This window comes from Panthera uncia, chromosome B4, assembly GCF_023721935.1.
Source record: "Panthera uncia isolate 11264 chromosome B4, Puncia_PCG_1.0, whole genome shotgun sequence".
Classification (NCBI taxonomy): domain Eukaryota; kingdom Metazoa; phylum Chordata; class Mammalia; order Carnivora; family Felidae; genus Panthera; species Panthera uncia.
The window spans coordinates 118749976-118770427 of NC_064809.1; the positions used below are offsets into that span (position 1 = coordinate 118749976).

The following is a 20452-nucleotide window of genomic DNA, read 5'->3' on the forward strand; positions in this document are numbered from 1 at the left end:
AGCCCAAGGTAACAGAGTAAACAGGAAATTAGGAAGGCAAGCAAAGTAAAGTTGTACAACAAAACCACAGTTGGGTCCAAAACTAGGATTGCATGTAAGAACCAGAGTCTAGGGCACCTGGGTGGCTCAGTCGGTTAAGCTTCCATCTTCAGCTCAGGTTATGATCTCGCAGTCTGTGAATTAGAGCCCCATGACAGTCTCTGTGCTGACAGCTGAGAGCCTGGAGTCTGCTTTGGATTCTGTGTCTCCCTCTCTCTGCCACTCCCTTGCTCATGCCTCTGTCTCTCACTTTCTCTCAAAAGTAAATAAACATTAAAAAAAAAAAAAAAAAAAGAACCAGAGTCTAAGGCAATATAAGCCCCCAATGGTTAGGAGCTCTAGATAATTAGCTGAAAGGCACAAGAATAGATACACAACACCAAGAAGACCTTGATCATTGTTCCATCCCAAACAGGATGCTTCTTGATTATCACCTTCCTGAGCCAGAATTGGTTCCAAGGTTAATACGTTCCCTGATAGAGCTGATATGGATCAATGTGAAGCAAAGATCTAGATAACATAGATCTGTCACCCCATTGTTTTCTAAAAAATAGAGTATGTAGTAGAAGGGAGAAAGCTCTTTTCAGTATTACTTATGATTTTGGTAAATCCTAAAACTGATATGCTAGCACCAAATCCATGGAAAATACTTTTATGAATGACCAAATTTAAGAATGTGCTTTTGACCATTAAGTATGTGCGTATTAATCTATCAGCACATATGTGGTCATAATTTTCACAACTGCAGCCTCATTAAAATAAAAGAGAAATAGAGGAAAACACTGACACTGAAACTCTTAACTCCAGAGTAGCATCAATTATTGAGTCTAGGAACTGAAGAGTCAGGACTTTGCTTTAACAAAAATTTCCCCCCAAACTTTACTCATTATAGAACCACCCCTTCAAAAAAAATCTAAACCCGACCCAAATTTCTTAGAAAATATATCAAATTGGGACACTGTTTAAGATCATCTAATATCACAGCTGCTTCACAAACGAGTCCCATTGATCTTGCCACTTTGGTCTGTGAAGTTCAATTCAATATGGTTGAAGGCAGGGTTATCAGTTCCACCATCTTCTATCGGATGAGATTTATAGCTTAAAGTATGCTTCTTCTAAAAGAAAATGTTAATACATCATTAGAAAAAAGTAACTATTCAATTCTAAATAACTGTTACTGTTTTTCTTTCTCTAAATCAGCTTGGTAGTCTACTGAGGACAAGATATATAACAGAAATGCATCATCAAAGAATAGGTCAAATACGTTCCTTGTCTATCAGAGTTCAAAAGAGAGTCTAAGGGCTAACTAGTATTCTATCTTGGGGGTAAAAGCACAGTCTTACTAATTGAAGGAGAAAGAAAGCCAACTTACTTTCTTAAAAATGTCAAAATTGGAAAGAAAGTCCTCTTTGGTTAGTAGGAATCTGTGGTCTAAGTTTTGTTTTCTTCCTCCTGAAAAACATTTACATTGTTTACATTGTTAGAAAGATAACTGTAACTACCCAGTGATGGCCCATCATACAAGCATTTGACTTGGGTGCATTCAACTCTATGCACTTATAAAACACAAAGAGAAAGAGAATCTTTTAAGCAGTGCTGGAGACTTGGCTCACCATTTCCCTTCCCTTAGTCACTCAGATTCTGCAAGCCTCTCACTATGATAAATACGAGTCTGGTGTTTAAAAACAAATGAGATGGGGCGCCTGGGTGACTCAGTTGATTAAGTGTCCGACTTCAGCTCAGGTCATGATCTCACAGTCTGTGAGTTTGAGCTCCAAGTCAGGCTCTGCCGACAGCTCAGAGCCTGGAGCATGCTTCAAATTCTGTGTCTCCCTCTCTCTCTGCCCCTCCCCTGCTTGCACTGTCTCTCTCAAAAATAAAATAAAAACATAATTTTTTTTTTAAATAATAAAAAATAAAAATGAATAGATGGCTCTTAAATGCAAGCCGCCTACTCATATGGTGCTTAACCTGAGAAAGAGCCCAGTACTCATAGGGAAACTGGTTTAAAAGCATCCTCTCTGATCTACCAATAAAATATCAAACCATCTGCCTCTGCTTCAGGCAGTGGAGTTGCACTCCTCCAGTTTCAAGGCTGTGAATGTAGATGTATGTGAAGAAGTGCAGGAAATTATGAAATGTCAAATAAATTGGTTAAATGAAAATCAGTATGATGATTGTGTTGGATTCAACTCCTCTTCCCTAACATTTTGCTTTACAAAAATTATTTGTAGATACAAGTTATTTTATTTGTAGATCAAAGACTAAGCTTTTTAAAACTGTGTGCTCCTCAAACTACTTTAGTACAAAGTACACCTAGGAGATGTACTTAAAACACAGATTCCTGAACTCCAACCTGGACTAACCCAGTTAGAAACTCTGGGGTAGGGCCACTGAATCCTGATTTTTACCAAATTTCCAAAGTGATCTTTATGCTATCTAATATTTGAGTGCCTTCACTTTGGTACAAATATTAGGCTTTTAATTACGGGAACCTCTGCTCTTCCAGAAATGGGATCAACTTTAAACTAATCAAGTCAACATTGTTGAGTAACCACCATGTGCTAGAGACTCTACTAGGTGCTGGGGAGACAGAGATGAGTAAAACAATTACTGTACTCATAGCTCGCGGTCTACTTAGGGTATTATTTACCCCACTTACTGATGAAGAGACAGACCCACTTACGGTGGGTACATGGTTAGGTGAAACTGAAATGCCAACCAAGTCTGTGTGGCCTGAATTGTTACAGATTCCTAGTATCCTGCAGTAGATCTTTAAATTTATTTCCCCAGAAGTGTTAGGATTTCGTGTTTCTAATTTGTTTGTTTGTTTTTCTCAAGGTGTTCATTGCTGTTGTGAAATGGGAATAAGCCATATGAAATTAATGAAGTTGTATTGCTTCTTATCACTGGATGCCTGCTCAGCTGGGTATAGCATTACTTTATAAAACAAAAGATATGGTTGTATATGGTTATCAGAATAAAAACTTTTAAGGAAAAAAAAAGGGAATGTTGAAAGGGAATATTCTGATACTCCATTTCTTTTTTTTTCTTTTCAAATATTTATTTAAATTCTAGTTAGTTAACATACAGTGAAATATTGATTTCAGGAGTAGAATTCCATGATTCATCACTTACATACAACACCCAGTGGTCATCACAACAAGCACCCTCCTTAACACCTGTCACGCATCTAATCCAGCCCCCATACACCTCCCTCCATCAACCCTCAGTTTGTTCTCTATCTTTAAGAGTCTCTTATGGTTTGCTTTCTTCTCTCCCTCTCTTTTTTTCTTCCTTCCATATGTTCATCTGTTTTGTTTCTTAAATTCTACAAATGAGTGAAATCATATTGATATTCCATTTTCTTAAAGAAAAAGGAATGGGTTGAATAAGAACCTAACGTCAAATAGCACAAGGAGACTGTTGATGTGTATTCTTGATCTGAATAATTGAGCTATTTGTGAGAAAAGTTTAAAATCTGTCTTAAAATATATCAAAACAGACAAAAAGAATAAATCTACTGTGCTGGTAAATTTATTTACAAAAAAAGCCACAGTCCTTTTCGAAAAGAAAGAAAATAGTTAAAAACAGCTGTTTGAAAGGTAATAAATAGCTACAAACTTTATCATAAATGCATAAGAATTATACATTGCAATATCATTGTTGATATGTTAATATTACTACTAACTATTGATATCATTTATTAATTATAAATACAAGTATCACAGAAGCTTGAAAGGCAGTGCTATTCAGGAGTTACAAAATCATAATTGACAGTAGAATTTCTTCTACTACTTTCTACTTAGAATTTCTTCTACTATCAAGTGGCACAGTGACGGTAGCCTTGCAGCATAAAGCAAACAAAGACATCAGACGTCCTAGGACAAAAGTATAGGATTTCTGACTAGTTATTGCACATTTGAGGAAAAGGGCAGTGAGCTGCCTTCCCCCAGTCTGGTTGCTATGGAAGTACATGTGTGAGGGAATGTAGGAAATCGGGGAGCCCAGCACTTCTCACCAACTACCCTGCTATCCTGCTTTCAGCCACCAAGATCGTTCACCTGACTTACTGTAATAGCTTCCTACTTGCCCTCCTTCCTTTACAGATTATTCTCAAAACTGGATCAGAATGCTCCTTTGGGAATTATGGAAAAGTAAATTGAAAAAGTATCCCATGTAGTAGACCTAAAAGACACAGTTATGGAAAATAGGAGAGAAAAGAGAAGAAAATTAGAATAACTGTCTGAGACTCAAACATTTGACTAACAAGAGTTTCCATAAAGAGAAAACAGAAAATCACAAGAAATTACAAAAGAAATAATATGGGGGAAAAAAAAAAAAGAAAAAGAAATAATATGGGGAAATGCCTTAGAACTGAAGGGCATGAGTCTTCAGTTTGAAAAGATCCTACCGAGGCCTTAGGGCAAAGCAATCATTGTGAAATGGGTCACATACAAAGGGCCGGCAGGTAGCATAGCACTGGCATCTTAATAACAACACAGTGAACTAGAACTATAATAAAAAATAAAAATGAATAGATGGCTCTTAAATGCAAGCCGCCTACTCATATGGTGCTTAACCTGAGAAAGATTAACTGAGAAAGTTAAGACATCCTCTCAGAGGGGCACCTGGGTGGTTCAGTCGGTTGAGGGTCTGACTTTTGATTTCAGCTCAGGTCATGATCTCATAGTTTGTGAGATAGAGCAAAGTCCTGCATGAGATTGAGCCCTGCGTCAGGGTCGGCCCTGACAGCACAGAGCCTGCTTGCGATTCTCTCCCTCCCTCTCTGCCCCTCTCCTGCTTGCACATGTGCACACACACACTCTCTCTCTTTCTCTCTCAAAATAAATAAATAAACTTAATATGTTTTCACTCACATGTGTGTAACTTGAGAAACTTAACAGAAGACCATGGGGGAAGGGAAGGGGGAAAAAATAGTTACAGAGAAGGAAGGAGGCAAACCATAAGAAATTCTTAAATGCAGAGAACAAACTGAGGGTTCATGGGAGGGTTGCGGGGGAGAGGGAAAAATGGTGGTGGGCATTGAGGAGGATACTCGTTGGGATGAGTGTTGTATGGAAGTGATGAATCATGGAAATCTACCCCCAAAACCAAGAGCACACTGTATACACTGTATGTTAGCCAACTTGACAATAAATTACATTAAAAAAACAAACTTAAAAAAAAAAGACATCCTTTCAGAAACAAGAAAGTTATTTTCAACCTAGGATTCTCTACTCAAACAAATGATCAATCAAGTATAAGGGAGAATTAAAGACACTTTTTTCCAGAGGTACCACATTTTCAAAATCTCTTGTCTACACTTTCTCAAGAACATGCTAAAAGGATGTGCTCCATTCAATTAAGGGGATAAACAAGAATTAGGAATAATGGGATACAGGCAGCGGGGAATACAACACAGGAGGGAGACAGATGGAATTCACAGAATAAGGATATGAAGTTCCAGAATAACAGTTCTATAGCAATCCCAGAGAGCAGTGTATGTACCACGTGTATTATCAGTTTGTTTTTTAAAAAATAATGTTTTTTAAGTGTATTTATCTATTTTGAGAGCGAGAGAATGAGTGGAAGAGGGGCAGAAAGAGAGGGAGAGAGAAATCCCAAGCAGGCTCCTCACTGACAGTTTTTAAATAATGTTTTTAAAATTTATGGAATCTGAAAAAAGCTTCATACTATGTTTAGATATAACAATTGTAGTGATCATTCCTTACCTGTGTATACTTCTTTAAAGTTTACAAAAAGTCAGCATAGGACAATGAAAAGATCTGATGCAGGACTGTTGTAATAATATGTGTAAAATCCCTAGCATTGTAGTAACTACATATGATATTTTAAAGACCTTATTTTTGTCTTACAGCAACCTGTGAGATAGGGAAGTCAATCACCACTAACCTCAATTCATACAGAAGAAAGCTAAGCCTCAGAGTAGCTATACAGTCTTCCCTAAGTTCATGCAGCTGGTACATGGTGGAGCAAAGGTTCAAAGAGAACCTTCTGCTTTCAAGTGTAGGCCCTCAAATTTCCCATGAGGAAAATGGAACAAGTAATTAAACTAGTTGTTAACAGGACTATAGTAAAATAACATCAGCAGCTATAAAACAGATATAGTAAAAACTGATATGGAGGTAAATACAACAATACTAAGGTTTAGATAGTTACCTGTTGGTAAACTGATTAGCATTCCCATGAATAATGTTACCAAAGTTCCAAGAGTGCTGAGGTAGAGATATGATAAAGAATACCAGTTATCCATCAGTGGAGTCCTGAGAAAGAACAAAAGCATAACTGTAAAATTTCATGTAATGCTACTAGCAACTAAGAGCAGTCTCAATAATCTTCATGCATGGCAAAATCAAAATAAAATATTTAATAATGTTTTTGATGTCATAATCTGCAGTTCCAATTTTATCTTATTGGATAAAGAATTAAAAGCCTGAGGGAAAAATATGAAAACCCTGGCTTAGCCTTGACCATACACTATAATGCTAAATGTCCATGTGTATTCGTTCAACTTTGCTTTATGTCCCAGGCACTGTTCTTGTCATTAAAAAGTCTACCATAAAAACGGCTGACAGAGTTCCTGCCTTCATAAGGTTTACATTCTAATGGGGAGAGAAATGAAACAAACAAGTAAACTAATAAATATAATAATTTCCACTGGTGGAAAGTGCTGTAAGGAAAATAAAACAAGGTAATGTGATATTAACAGAGTGGAAAGAAGGAACTACACTCCAACATGGAGTCAGAGAAAGCCTTTAGGAAGAAGTGACATTTGAACTGAGACCTGGAGGAAAGTTCTTGAGGAAAGCATCCTAGAGAGAGGTAAACACCAGCCGACTAAAGCATAGTGAGCAACAGACAGAGTTACACAAAACAAGAGGAAGACGGATTTCTTTTTTGTTGTTAGACTTGTATGAAGTTTGGATTTTACTCTCTGAGCAGTGGCTCTCAGGGAAGTACTTTAAATGGAGGAGTGACATGATCTAATCTGTTTCTAAAATGATTATTCTAGGATCTCATTTTCAGCTTTAATAGAGTAGCTTGATTTAGACCAACAATTCTGCCAAGAATAATGTATAAAAACTGGGGGAAAGAGCAGGCAGATTTTTTTTTAAGATACCAGAGAGTCACAACAATTAGAACTTGAGGGGCCAAGATCCCAGAAAGATGGAAACACACTGAGGTGAGCTATTGAAATTAAGATGTGGTATTACTGGGAGAAAAAACAAACAAACAAAAAACAAAAACAAAAACAAAAAACAGACAAAGTAGAACAGAAGAGAGAATCAAGAGACAGACCCACAAGAAAATAATCATCTGGTTTATGTCAAAGTTGACAGTACTTTGTAATGGGGTAAAGGGAAGTTCTTTCCAATAAGTGGTACTTGGTTAATCGAATATCCATATGGGAAAAAATGAGTCTTGATCACAGCACCCACAGAAATCAATTCCAAAGGAGATTACATTCATAAATGGAAACAGTTAACTAACAATAAAGCATTTAAATTAAAAATTTGAAGAATCTCTTTATGACCTCAGGATAGGCAAAGATGTAATTGGGATACACAGAAGACTGAACATATAGGAAAAAGACTGATAAAGTTGAACATAATTAAAATGAAAACATTTTATTTTCATTTTAAATGAAAATAAGTATCACCAAAAGTATCACTAAAAGAGTAAAAAGGCAATCCACAAAGTGGGAGAAAAATATTTTCAAAATATATTTTGTATCTAGAATATATCAAGAACTCCTAGGGGCACCTGGGTGGCTCAGTGGGTTCAGCATCCGACTTCAGCTCAGGTCATGATCCCACAGCTCATGAGTTTGAGCCCCTATTGGGCTCTGTGCTGACAGCTCGGAACCTGGAACCTGCTTCGGATTTTGTGTCTCCCTCTGTCTCTGCCCCTAATCCACTTGCATTCTGTCTCTCTCAAAAATAAATAAACATTAAAAAAGAACTCCTAAATAAATAATAAAAAAAATTGAGAATGCATTTAAAAATGGATAAAAGATTTCAACAGACAAGTGACTAAAGTAAATATTCAAATGGAAATGGCCAATAAATATATTAAAAGGTATCAAATGTAACTGATCATAAGGGAAATGCAAATTAAAACTACAACAAGCTATCAATATATACACATCAAGCATTGGGAACTTAATAAAAACTGAATGTGGGTAATGGAAATGCAGAATCTAGACGACCAAAGGGTATTTTATTTCATCTTCAGCTGTGAACTTTACTCCCCTTGTACTCTAGCGACATTGACTAGGTGTGATTTCCTAAGGTGCCACGTGGCTTCAGAACTTCATGCTTTTGCATACACTATTCCTTCACTGTGCGATTTTCTTCTTCCTTTGGTCCCTCTGCCCAACCTGTTCACCTGACTAATTCCAATTTATGTAATCCTCTAAGAAGGTCTCCTTCACTCCACTCAGGAAGAGTTAAGCTCTTCCTTCTGCTGGCTCTCTTGATCACCTATGAATACCACTTACCACAAGCATTGTTTGTGTATCTTCTTGTCCAATTTCCCTTCTGGTCATTTTCTGTGGTAAGAATGACTTTCCAGACCTCTGTCTAGCCAGCCTCCGCATCCTTCAAGTCCTACCTCTCCAAAGTCTTCCTGCTACTCCAACCTTGTTTATATTCATTCTTTTAACAAGTATTTATCAAGTAGTTATTACTATTTATCATGTGCTAGTTTTATACTTATTTTATACTTACTGTGCTTACTGGATTGATTGTTTTGTATACATTAGCATACTCTCTCCAGCTAAATTATAATTTCCTGGAAGGCAGGAACCACAGTGAAAGGGGAAGACTTTCTAGGGATATCACAGAAATGGCCAGCCCAGAGTTGAGTATGTATTCATTCTTAAAAATTCTTGCTTGGGGCGCCTGAGTGGCTCAGTCGGTTAAGCGTCCGACTTCAGCTCAGGTCACGATCTCACGGTCCGTGAGTTTGAGCCCCGTGTTGGGCTCTGGGCTGATGGCTCAGAGCCTGGAGCCTCCTTCCGATTCTGTGTCTCCCTCTCTCTCTGCCCCTCCCCCGTTCATGCTCTGTCTCTCTCTGTCTCAAAAAAAAAAAAAATAAAAAGTTAAAAAAAATAAAAAAAAAATTCTTGCTTATTACCTGTTATTTTATAAATAAGCTAACCTATAAAAGTAATTATTATGGTACCAGGTATATACTAAACCTCAGTTAATTTATTTGTTTCAGAATCCAAATAACTATTTTGTCTCAGACTCTTAAATTAAGAGAGATATTTACACAACCAGGACAAATGCTAAGCAAAACTGTGAAACAAGTACATCCTGCATGTCCTCCCACATATATATGTGCATCCTACATATGTACATTAGTGCTTTCATGCTTGTCCAAACTGCTCCTTGCACTTCCTTGCCCCTCACCCCACAGCACCCCACCTAGTCAGACCTCCCCCAAATATGCCTCAGGCTCTGGAACTACCTTTTCTTTCTATTTATGAAGCATTTGCCAGCCTTGAACTTCCATTGGCAGGCATTCTCATAGTTATATTTTCTTTGGAACATGAATCACTAATTGTAACAGTCACATTCCTTCTCTCAGGAGGGTGTCCAGCTAAAGTGGGCATGAGTCCTTAATGGCTTCATTCCAAGAAAGCTGGAGCTGGGGGCAATAATTGGGGGGCAACAACCTCATCTCCATACTCCTTGAACATTTCTATTGGGGTTTATGCTTTAAGGCTGTACATATAATTGTCCACTATAGAAAGTCTTGCCCTCACATCCACTATATAATAAAACACTCACCTATTAGCAGACCCACAACATTTCATTAAATCAGACAACATAAGGATCCACAAGCCTAAAAGTATACCACATACAGAAAACTCTAGTAAGAATATCACAGCTGCAACTCATTGCTAATGTTCTAAAGGTTTGGAATCTTTAAACCTAAACAAATAGCAATAATCTAACATATTTAGATGATTGTAGCTTTTAGTCTGTAAAAGCTATACCTCAAAGACTATAGAAGCAATGTTCTTTTATAATGGTACTTTTCATTTTAAAAGGTTTTTAGTTGACAAAGACAATTTTTCATTCAACTAGAGCTGATATTTGGTAGCATTTACCCATAATAGTTTTTTTGTGTTACAATTCAAGTCTTCTCCAGATCTGTAAGCATGACAGAAGTGTAGCAAAATTAAGAACATATAGCAATTTTTGCTGTTTCTGAGCAAAATACCATAGCCAGCAAGCCACAAGGGCTCTACCCATTTCAGATCAGGGAAAAATCACAGCACTGCAGGCAAGACAGAAAGCAACTGTTCTCTACCTGTCACATACATTTCTTAAAAATATGACATTACAAAGTTTAATTCAATACCTTTCAGCACCATATACTTGAAAAGCACTAGTAGAAAATGGCATTTCTGTGGTTGTCACCCAATTTGTCACATTGTATGTGCTGTTACAGCCATAGGTTTCAAGGCTTAGTGGCATAGTTCTCTCAGGCAGTGGAGGATACAGTTGAGCTCCAATTCCTACCCACAAAGAAACAACAAATCCAGCCAGAAGACCAGCAAGTGCTCCCTGCAAAACAAGAGTGCTTTTAAAAGAAAAAATAACACAGCTTGCTTTGAGATGGAAATTAACATTAGAAGGTTAAGCTCAACATGGTCCAAGTCAGATTTACCAGCTTTTCTCCTAAAATCATCCTTCTCCCCCAAGATCCCTGCCTCTTGTCAAGAGTGGCAGGGACCACTGGTCCTTTAGCCCAGAGCCCTGGGGAGTCTGTAACCCCATTCCCTTTTCCATAACCCTACCTAGCCAATAACCAATTCCTGCCCATTTTTCTTTTAGTTGATCTCATAATTCCATTTCTTCTACTCTGTTCCATAGCTAGCACTCTGCTCTGGCCTCCTGCTTTCTTCACACCCAAATAACCACAACAGTCACACCACTGACCCCAGACCAATTGCCCCCTATATTTTTATTTAGTCTGTAAACAAATGGTATGCCATATGAACAACAGATTATGAAGGAGAAATCACACGCAGAGTTTATTCCTATACTTAACAACATGCACGATTATAATTGTGCTTCAGGGTAATTAGGGGAAACCAGGAAGCAGTTTTCACAAATGACTGCCATGGTGCATATAACCACACTTAGTATTTCTAAAGACAGGTAGGGATGTCCTCCCTGAAGACAGCTGGTTTCCCAGTCCTTGGAAAACTTGGAGTCCCCACTTCTGCTTTTCATCAGTAATCCAGATGTTCTGCTGGACTTTGAATGATTTAAGCCCTAGTTCCAAATGATGGGGACAAAAGCAAAACTTGAGCTAGGAAGCCTCTTCCCCTGTGGTGAAATTTTGCCCCTTCCTTTAAGAATACTGACCAGGGGCGCCTGGTTGGCTCAGTCAGTTAACCGTCTGACTTTGGCTCAGGTCATGATGTCACAGCTAGTAGTTTCAAGCCCCACATCAGGATCCATGCTAACAGTGTGGAGCCTGCTTGGGATTCTCTCTCTTTCCCTCTCTCTCTGCCCCTCCACCACTCTTACTTTCTTTCTCGCTCAAAAATAAATAAATAAACTTAAAAAAATAATAATACTGACCAGACAATGCAGCTTGTGCCTCAGGATCCCCATAGAAAGGACAGGGTAGAATATTTGAAGTCAGGGGGAAAACATAAGCAAAATCATAGGGTAGGAAAAAAGAATGGTGTGCTGATGGGAGAAAATAAAGGCTGATGACCAGATCAGAGGATTTGGGTTAGGGACGAAGACTGTGAGCTCCTTCATTAAGCTGTGAACCTTGAAAGCAGAATTAGATTTGTTTTTGGTACCCCAAAACTTATGACACTTATGACAGTGCTGGACATATACAGGAGTGCAATAAATATTTTTTCAATATTATGAGGTTGGAATTGTAGTGTGGCCACCTGTTGACAGGCCAGACTTGCTTATTCTCAGCATTGTATACGGTTTGTTCAAAGATCCGCAAAATTATAAAACCTGTGAAAGCAAAAATATTCAGTGCTCTCTATTCCCAGGACAGTACTCAGCTCATAAATGTTCAATGAATGAATAAGAAGAGGGGAGGGAACAAGGGAGAAAAGGGAAGGGAGAAGAGAAGTAAAGGAAGAGAAGGAGAAAAGGAGAAGGGGAGAAAGGGTGAGAAGGTAGGAGGAAGAGAGGGAGGCAGGAAGTCCACTCCAAGGTAAGGGTAGATATTCTGGTGAAAAATGTGGATGCAGTAAAAAGAGGTACCTCCTATGACAGGAATAATATCATACTTCTCTTGAAAAAAGGATATGTGGGACCTTGTCTGCTACAGCTTTTCTGGAGGCACCCCATGGTGGCAGTAAATGTCAAAAACCAAAAGTCAGTCCTATTTTAATGTTTCAAACACTCAAAAAGCACTGTGCATTTCAAAATGCAAAGAGTCTAACCAAAGCTTCAACATTCTGAGGTTGATATGAACCATTCTCTTGCACTGTGATTAATTTCTACAAAACTTGCGCTTCATATGATATTTCATTGAGAATTATTATTATTAGTCAGAATTATTATTTTTGTGAAGTTTTTATTTGTGTACACTTGGCACGCAATGTTACATTAATTTCAGGGGTACTGAAACACAGTGATTTAATTTCTATATATATTATGTTATGCTCACCACAAGTACAGCTACCATCTGTTGAGAATTATTTCTCTGAGAATTGTTAGTAATAATGGTAACAGCCTTTATTAGTAGCTGCCTTACCAATCCCTAATGCCTCATGAAGAAAATGGAATTCTAAATGTGAAGTCATAGTTTTGTGGTTATTCTACATCTGTCTGAAACAACAAAACATGCATTATCAGTTTTTCCTGAATGTCAGCCTGTGGCAGGCCTGATTAGATGGAGTTTCCTTTGGCTTTCAGAGAAATAATTTCAATTTCATTTACTCCAAACAAAATCTAGTACTTCAAAGCACAGATATGTCTATGTAGAAGAGAGATATTACCTTATTCTGGATACTATTCCCAATTATGATCACTCCTTTGGGGCCAGAACCATGGTGTTGGAGCTATAGCTTTAAATATCAGGAATATAAACTCTCTGGTCAAGGTGGTGAATATCTTATCTTATTGCTTCTCTTTGCTATACTCTGGCTAGTCACAAGTATCCTCAGCTCTATTGCCCTTAAATCTTTCATATCTGAGCCTGTTGATCTCCTTTCTTTAAATCCTAGTGATTGATTTTCAAGAAGGGCAAAAAGATAAATGCACAAAAAAGTTGCTGCTTTAGTTATATAATATTCATAATATATTACATATAATATGTTTCATAACATATATACTTTAGTTATATAATATTCTATATTATATTTTAATTATATAATTATAGAATATATTATATATTATTAATTATATAAATATTTAGTTACATAATATATGTTGTTTTGGCAATTTCCATTTAGCTTTACATATGCACAATCCCAGTGCATAGTAATTTATTGTACACCCCAGCAAAGTCAATATGAGTAATTAAGTCATCAAGTCACTAATGACAGATATCAAAGGAATTATATCTTTACAACTGACAAAAATTGAGCCACTACTATATTTGGGAAATTAAGCTTTACACATATTCACTCTTTATACTTACAATTGAGTTGGCAAAGGGAACCAAAATGCCCAAAGCAAACAAGCCCAGAAGTGGTCCACCAATCATGCCAAATATACTGAGGGCTGCCTACAAAAATAACAAAAAGTCAACAACTAGTAATCTCAAATACCAAGTTAAAAAGTTTCAAATAAATTTCATCAGAATGAGAACTTAGTCAGCCTCTTCCAGAAAATCATGGCAGCCTTATCATTGGCAAATAGGTCATCAGAACTTAGAAGCTTCTGTTTCTCAGTCTCAACTATTAATCTGTTCATTCAGGTACCTCAATAAAGGAAGCAAAACATAAAGAAGGTAGAGTCATGAGACAATGGGAGCACCTATATGAATGCATAAGACAAGAGGGACACTACTCCTCCCAACTGTTTTTGCAGGTGTTAATAATCAATCACATTACTCCTTTGTGCTTTGATTCTCAAAATCTTCTGCAAAACAAGACTGTGGGTAAGTACTCCTAAGTGAACAGAGATGGCAATGAAACCCAACACCATCTTTGGTTCCCTAAGAATGGAATTAGAATGAAAACCAGGATTTAAAAAAAAAAAAAAAAAGATTGATCAAATCATGTAGAAAGATTTAAAATGTAATTGGCTAACTGTAACCTTTGTTTTGATGTATAGATGTCAAAAGAAATTACAATGGGAACAATGCAGATATGCAAATAGCTAAAAATTCCAAGAGATGTGAGTTCCCAATAATCCAATGGCTAATTTTTAATAGTGGACAGAACCATATAAGAAGAATTAGGGAACACATTAATTTGTCTACAGAGTAAAGGGGCTTGATAAAACAGAATGAGCAAATCAAAGAAAAAACATTGAGTCAAGAAAAATCTTATAGGATACAGACGGCAGTCTTAGGTTAACAACAATTACAAAGCCTACCTTTTGGACTATAGAAGGGAGTGTGGATACAGATGACAAACAACTATTGTTTGAGGAGAATATGGGCTCAGAATATCATCCTAAGAAGTCATTTCACAACTTCTCTTGAACCAGAGCCCAGGAGGAAGGGAGATAGACTTCAATGCATAATGTGAAATAAGTCACATGGCCCACGATTCAGGCTATGACAGTGTGACCTGTGAGTCAGTTTTGGAGACACAAGGAATATATCCCCAAAAAGATCTATCTCAGGAAATAATACTTAAGTTAGAGAGGAAGAAAGCAAAAACTGGCTTAGAGTTATGATGACATACCTAGAACACCCCACTGTATATACTCAGGCCAGAGTTGATATATGATAAAAAGGGAAAGTAACCACATTAAGAGCTATAAGCAATAATGCAGACTACAGAAGAATAAGCAATAATGCAGACTACAGAAGAATAAGCAATAATGCAGACTATGGAGGAAAGCACATTCAGAGGACTTTTGCTGGTTATGGCTTAGCTGTACTAGATAAGCTTGGTGCATCTGGACATAATTCATTCACTCATATAGTCAAGATGAGATTAAGCTATTTTAACAACTGATATGCCTTAAGCAATAATCAACCAGAATGGACCCACGCCTTAGGCCTAAAGAAGGAGTCTGGATGACCTGCTTTGTCCAGCATTGATCTTCAACTTTCTGGAACATGGGGAGGTCCAGGAGTCCCAGACAGGGAGCCGAGGTGCCCAGAGAAGGTCCAGGGAGCGTTTGGGGTGATCTGATAAGTGGATATTTATGAACAAGTACAAAATAGGTACATTCAAGCTGAATTTATTAAATGTCTTGAACACTGCAGTAGACACCAGATATTTGATACAGTGTTAGACAACAATGTCAAAATTTTTTCATGGAATTATACACTATTTAGTAAAACAGACATTAAGTAAATCACTACAATATCATATGATAATGGAAATAAGAATATGGTAAGAGAAACACAAAGTGTTCTAAGAATATGTGGCAGAGGGAAACTTAAACGTATGCAGGGAACAGAAAGGATGTTTAAGTTGAAACTTGAAGAATAGAAGATGGCAGTGTAGGAGGACACTGGACTCACCTCGTCCTGTTGATTGCTTAGACTCCACCCACATAGGCCTAAATAACCCAGAAAACTGCCAGAAGACTAGCAGAATGGACTCTCCGGAGCCAAGCGTAGACAAGAGGCCCACGGAAGAGGGTAGGAAGGGCGGAGAGGCGGTGTGTGCTACACGGACTGGTGGGAGGGAGCTGTGGTGGTGGAAGGGCAGCCCACAGGAAGGCAGAGCCCCCAAAGTCTGGCTTGCAAAAGTGGAGGGGCCGGACTGCGTGAGTTCTGAAAGCCAGCGGGACTTAACATCTGGAATGTTAAAAGTCAACAGCTCTGCTCTCAGACAGTGGGGAGGGCAAGAGGACGCCTGGAGGGAGAGTTGTTGAGCCCCAGAAGGACACAGCTCAGCGGGGGAACAAAGGCACTGGCAAGCACCATTTCCCTCTCCTATCCCCCAGCTGAAATTCCAGAGGGAACCAGTTCCTGTCACCGAACTTGCTTGCTTGCACCACGCAAACGCCCAACGCTGTGCTTCTGTGGATCTATCCTTGGGATGGGCCTGCCTCCCTCCCGGTGCTGCAGGGCCCCTCCCACAGGGGACCGCGGAGAGCAAAGCGAGCTAAGCCTGCCCCTCCCTCCCCTGTTCACCTTGCGGATCCACCTGGGCTAACACGCCCTTGGCCAGATCCCATCAAAACAGCACCACAAGCCTGGCAGTGTGCAAGCAGCCCAGACAGGGGCCATGCCATTCCACAGTGAGTCCTGCCCCTGGGAGAGGGGAAGATAAGGTACACACCAGTCTGACTGTGGCCCCAGCGGTGGGCTGGGGGCAGACATCAGGTCTGACTGCGGCCCCACCCACCAACACAAGTTTCTCTGGACAGCACAGGGGAAGTGCCCTGCAGTTTGGAGCTACTGCAGGGACTTGCCAAAATGATGAAACAGAAGAATTCTCCTCAAAGGAAACTCCAGGAAGTAGTGACAGCTAACAAATTGATCAAAACCAATTTAAGCAATATAACAACAGGAATTTAGAATAATAGTCATAAAATTAATCCCTGGTCTTGAAAAAAGCATAGAGGACAACAGAGAATCTATTGCCACAGAGATCAAGGGACTAAAAAATAGTCATGAGGAATTAAAAAATGCTATGAATGAGGTGCAAAATAAAATGGAGACAGCAATAGCACAGATTGAAAAGGCAGAGGAGAGAATAGGTGAACTAGAAGATAAAACTATGGAAAAAGAGGAGGCTGAGAAAAAGATTTAAAAAAATCCAGGAGTATGAGGGGAGAACTGGAGAACTAAGTGATGCAATCAAACAAAACAATATCCGTATCCTAGGAATTCCAGAAAAGAGAGAGAGAGAAAGGGGCTGAAGGTGTACTTGAATAAATCATAGCTGAGAACTTCCCTGATTGGGGAAGGAAACAGGCACTGAAATCCAAGAGGCACAGAGAACTCCCTTCAGTCGTAACATGAATCGAACTTCTGCACAACATATCATAGTGAAACTGGCAAAATACAAGGATAAGAGAGAATTCTTAAAGCAGCTAAGGATAAATGAGCCCTAACATACAAAGGTAGACACATAAGGGTAGTAGCAGGTCTATCTACTGAAACTTGGCAGGCCAGAAAGGAATGGCAGGAAATCTTCAATGTGATGAACAGAAAAAAAATATGCAGCCAAGAATCCTTTATCCAGCAAGTCTGTCATTCAGAATAGAAGGAGAGATAAAGGTTTTCCCAAACAAAAACTGAAGGACTTCATCACCACTAAACCAGCCCTACAAGAGATCCTAAGGGGGACTCTGTGAGTGAAATGTTGCAAGGACCACAAAGTACCAGAGACATCACTACAAGCATGAAACCTACAGATATCACAATGACTCTAAACCCATATATTTCAATTAATAACACTGAATGTAAATGGACTAAATGCTCCAACCAAAAAACATAGGGTATCAGAATGGATAAAAAAACAAGACCCATCTATTTGCTGTCTACAAGAGACTCATTGTAGACCTGAGGACACCTTCAGATTGAAAGTGAGGGGATGGAGAACTATCTATCATGCTACTGGAAGTCAAAAGAAAGTTGGAGTAGCCATACTTATATCAGACAAACTAGACTTTAAATTAAAGGTTATAACAAGAGATGAAGAAGGGAATTACATAAAAATTACAGGGTCTATCCATCAGGAAGAACTAACAATTATATATGTCTGTGCACCGAATATGGGAGCCCCCAAATATATAAAAAAATTAATCACAAACATAAGCAACCTTATTGATAACAATGTGGTAATTGCAGTGAACTTTAATACTCCACTTACAACAATGGATAGATCATCTAGACACAGGAGCAATAAAGAAACAAGGGCCCTGAATGCTACATTGGATCAGATGGACTTGACAGATATATTTAGAACTCTTCATCCCAAAGCGACAGAATATACTTTCTTCTCAAGTGCACATGGAACATTCTCCAAGATAGATCATATTCTGGGTCACAAAACAGCCCTTCATAAGTATACAAGAATTGAGATCATACCATGCACACTTTCAGACCACAATGCTATGAAACTTAAAATCAACCACAGGAAAAATCTGGAAAACCTCCAAAAGCATAGAGGTTAAAGAACACCCTACTAAAGAATGAGTGGGTCAACCAGGCAATTAGGGAAAAAATTAAAAAATATATGGAAACAAATAAAAATGAAAACACAACAATCCAAATGCTTTGGGATGCAGCGAAGGTAGTCCTGAGAGGAAAATACATTGCAATCCAGGCCTATCTCAAGAAACAAGAAAAATCCCCAATACAAAATCTAACAGCACACCTAAAGGAAATAGAAGCAGAACAGCAAAGACACCCCAAAACCAGCAGAAGAAGAGAGATAATAAAGATCAGAGCAGAAATAAATAATATAGAATCTAAAAAAACTGTAGAGCACATCAATGAAATCAAGAGTTAGTTTTTTGAAAAAAGACACAAAATTGATAAACCTCTAGCCAGGCTTCTGAAAAAGAAAAGGGAGAGGACCCAAACAGATAAAATCATGAATGAAAATGGAATTATTACAACCAATCCCTCAGAAATACAAGCAATTATCAGGGAATACTATGAAAAATTATATGCCAACAAACTGGACAACCTGGAAGAAATGGACAAATTCCTAAACACCCACACACTTCCAAAACTCAAACAGGAAGAAATAGAAAGCTTGAACAGACCCATAACCAGTGAAGAAATGGAATCAGTTATCAAAAATCTCCCAACAAATAAGAGTCCAGGACCAGATGGCTTCCCTGGGGAATTCTACCAGACATTTAAAGCAGAGATAATACCTATCCTTCTCAAGCTGTTCCAAAAAACAGAAAGGTAAGGAAAACTTCCAGACTCATTCTATGAAGCCAGCATTACTTTGATTCCCAAACCAGGCAGAGACCCAGCAAAAAAAGAGAACTACAGGCCAATATCCCTGATGAATATAGATGCAAAAATTCTCAACAAGATACTAGCAAATTGAATTCAACAGCATACAAAAAGAATTATTCACCATGATCAAGTGGAATTCATTCCTGGGCTGCAGGTCTGGTTCAACATTCACAAATCAATCAATGTGATACATCACATTAATAAAAGAAAAGATAAGAACCATATGATCCTGTCAATCAATGCAGAAAAAGCATTTGACAAAATTCAAGATCCTTTCTTTTTTTTTTTTTTTTTTTTTTAATTTTTTTTTTTTTTTAATGTTTATTTTTGAGACAGAGAGAGACAGAGCATGAATGGGGGAGGGTCAGAGAGAGAGGGAGACACAGAATCCGAAACAGGCTCCGGGCTCCAAGCTGTCAGCACAGAGCCCGATGCGGGGCTCGAACCCACAGGCCGCGAGATCATGACCTGGGCTGAAGTCGGACGCTCAACCGACTGAGCCATCCAGGCGCCCCCAAGATCCTTTCTTAATAAAAACCCTCGAGAAAGTCAGGATAGAAGGAACATACTTAAACATCATAAAAGCCATTTATGAAAAGCCCACATCCTCAGTGGGGAAAAATTGAGAGCTTTCCCCCTGAGATCGGGAACACAACAGGGATGTCCACTCTCACCGCTGTTGTTTAACATAGTGTTGGAAGTTCTAGCATCAGCAATCAGACAACAAAAGGAAATCAAAGGCATCAAAATTGGCAAAGGTGAAGTTAAGCTTTCACTTTTTGCAGACATCATGATAATGTACATGGAAAATCCAACAGACTCCACCAAAAGTCTGCTAGAACTGATACATGAGTTCAGCAAAGTCGCAGGATACAAAATTAAGGTACAGAAATCAGTTACATTATTACACAGTAATAATGAAGTAACAGCAGGACAAATAAAGAAACTGATCCCATTCACAATTGCACCAAGAAACATAAAATACCTAGGAATAAACCCAACCAAATATGTAAAAGAGCTGTATGCTGAAAACTATAGAAAGCTTATGAAGGAAATTGAAGAAGATAAAAAAAAAAAGGAAAAACATTCCATGCTCATGGATTGGAAGAATAAATATTGTTAAAATGTCAATACTATCCAAAGCAATCTACACATTCAATGTAATCCCAATCAAAATGCACCAGCATTCTTCTTGAAGCTAGAACAAGCAATCCTAAAATTTGTATGGAACCACAAAATACCCCGAATAGCCAAAGGAATATTGAAGAAGACCAAAGTGGGAGGTATCACAATCCCCGACTTTAGCCTCTACTACAAAGCTGTAATC

The 20452-nt window shown here is 38.3% G+C and overlaps 1 protein-coding gene across 1 annotated transcript in view; it reads right to left on the minus strand.

The window, feature by feature from the left end:
• Positions 1-946: 946 nt before the first annotated feature.
• Positions 947-20452, minus strand: part of SLC5A8 (solute carrier family 5 member 8) — a 52808-nt gene continuing 33302 nt past the window's right edge. The window contains exons 11-15 of the mRNA XM_049626156.1: positions 13708-13794; positions 10438-10643; positions 6223-6326; positions 1412-1491; positions 947-1154 (exon numbers count right to left, since the gene is read on the minus strand). Coding sequence (XP_049482113.1) covers positions 1029-1154; positions 1412-1491; positions 6223-6326; positions 10438-10643; positions 13708-13794 — 603 coding nt within the window. The 3' untranslated portion in view covers positions 947-1028. The remainder of the gene's footprint in view (positions 1155-1411; positions 1492-6222; positions 6327-10437; positions 10644-13707; positions 13795-20452) is intronic.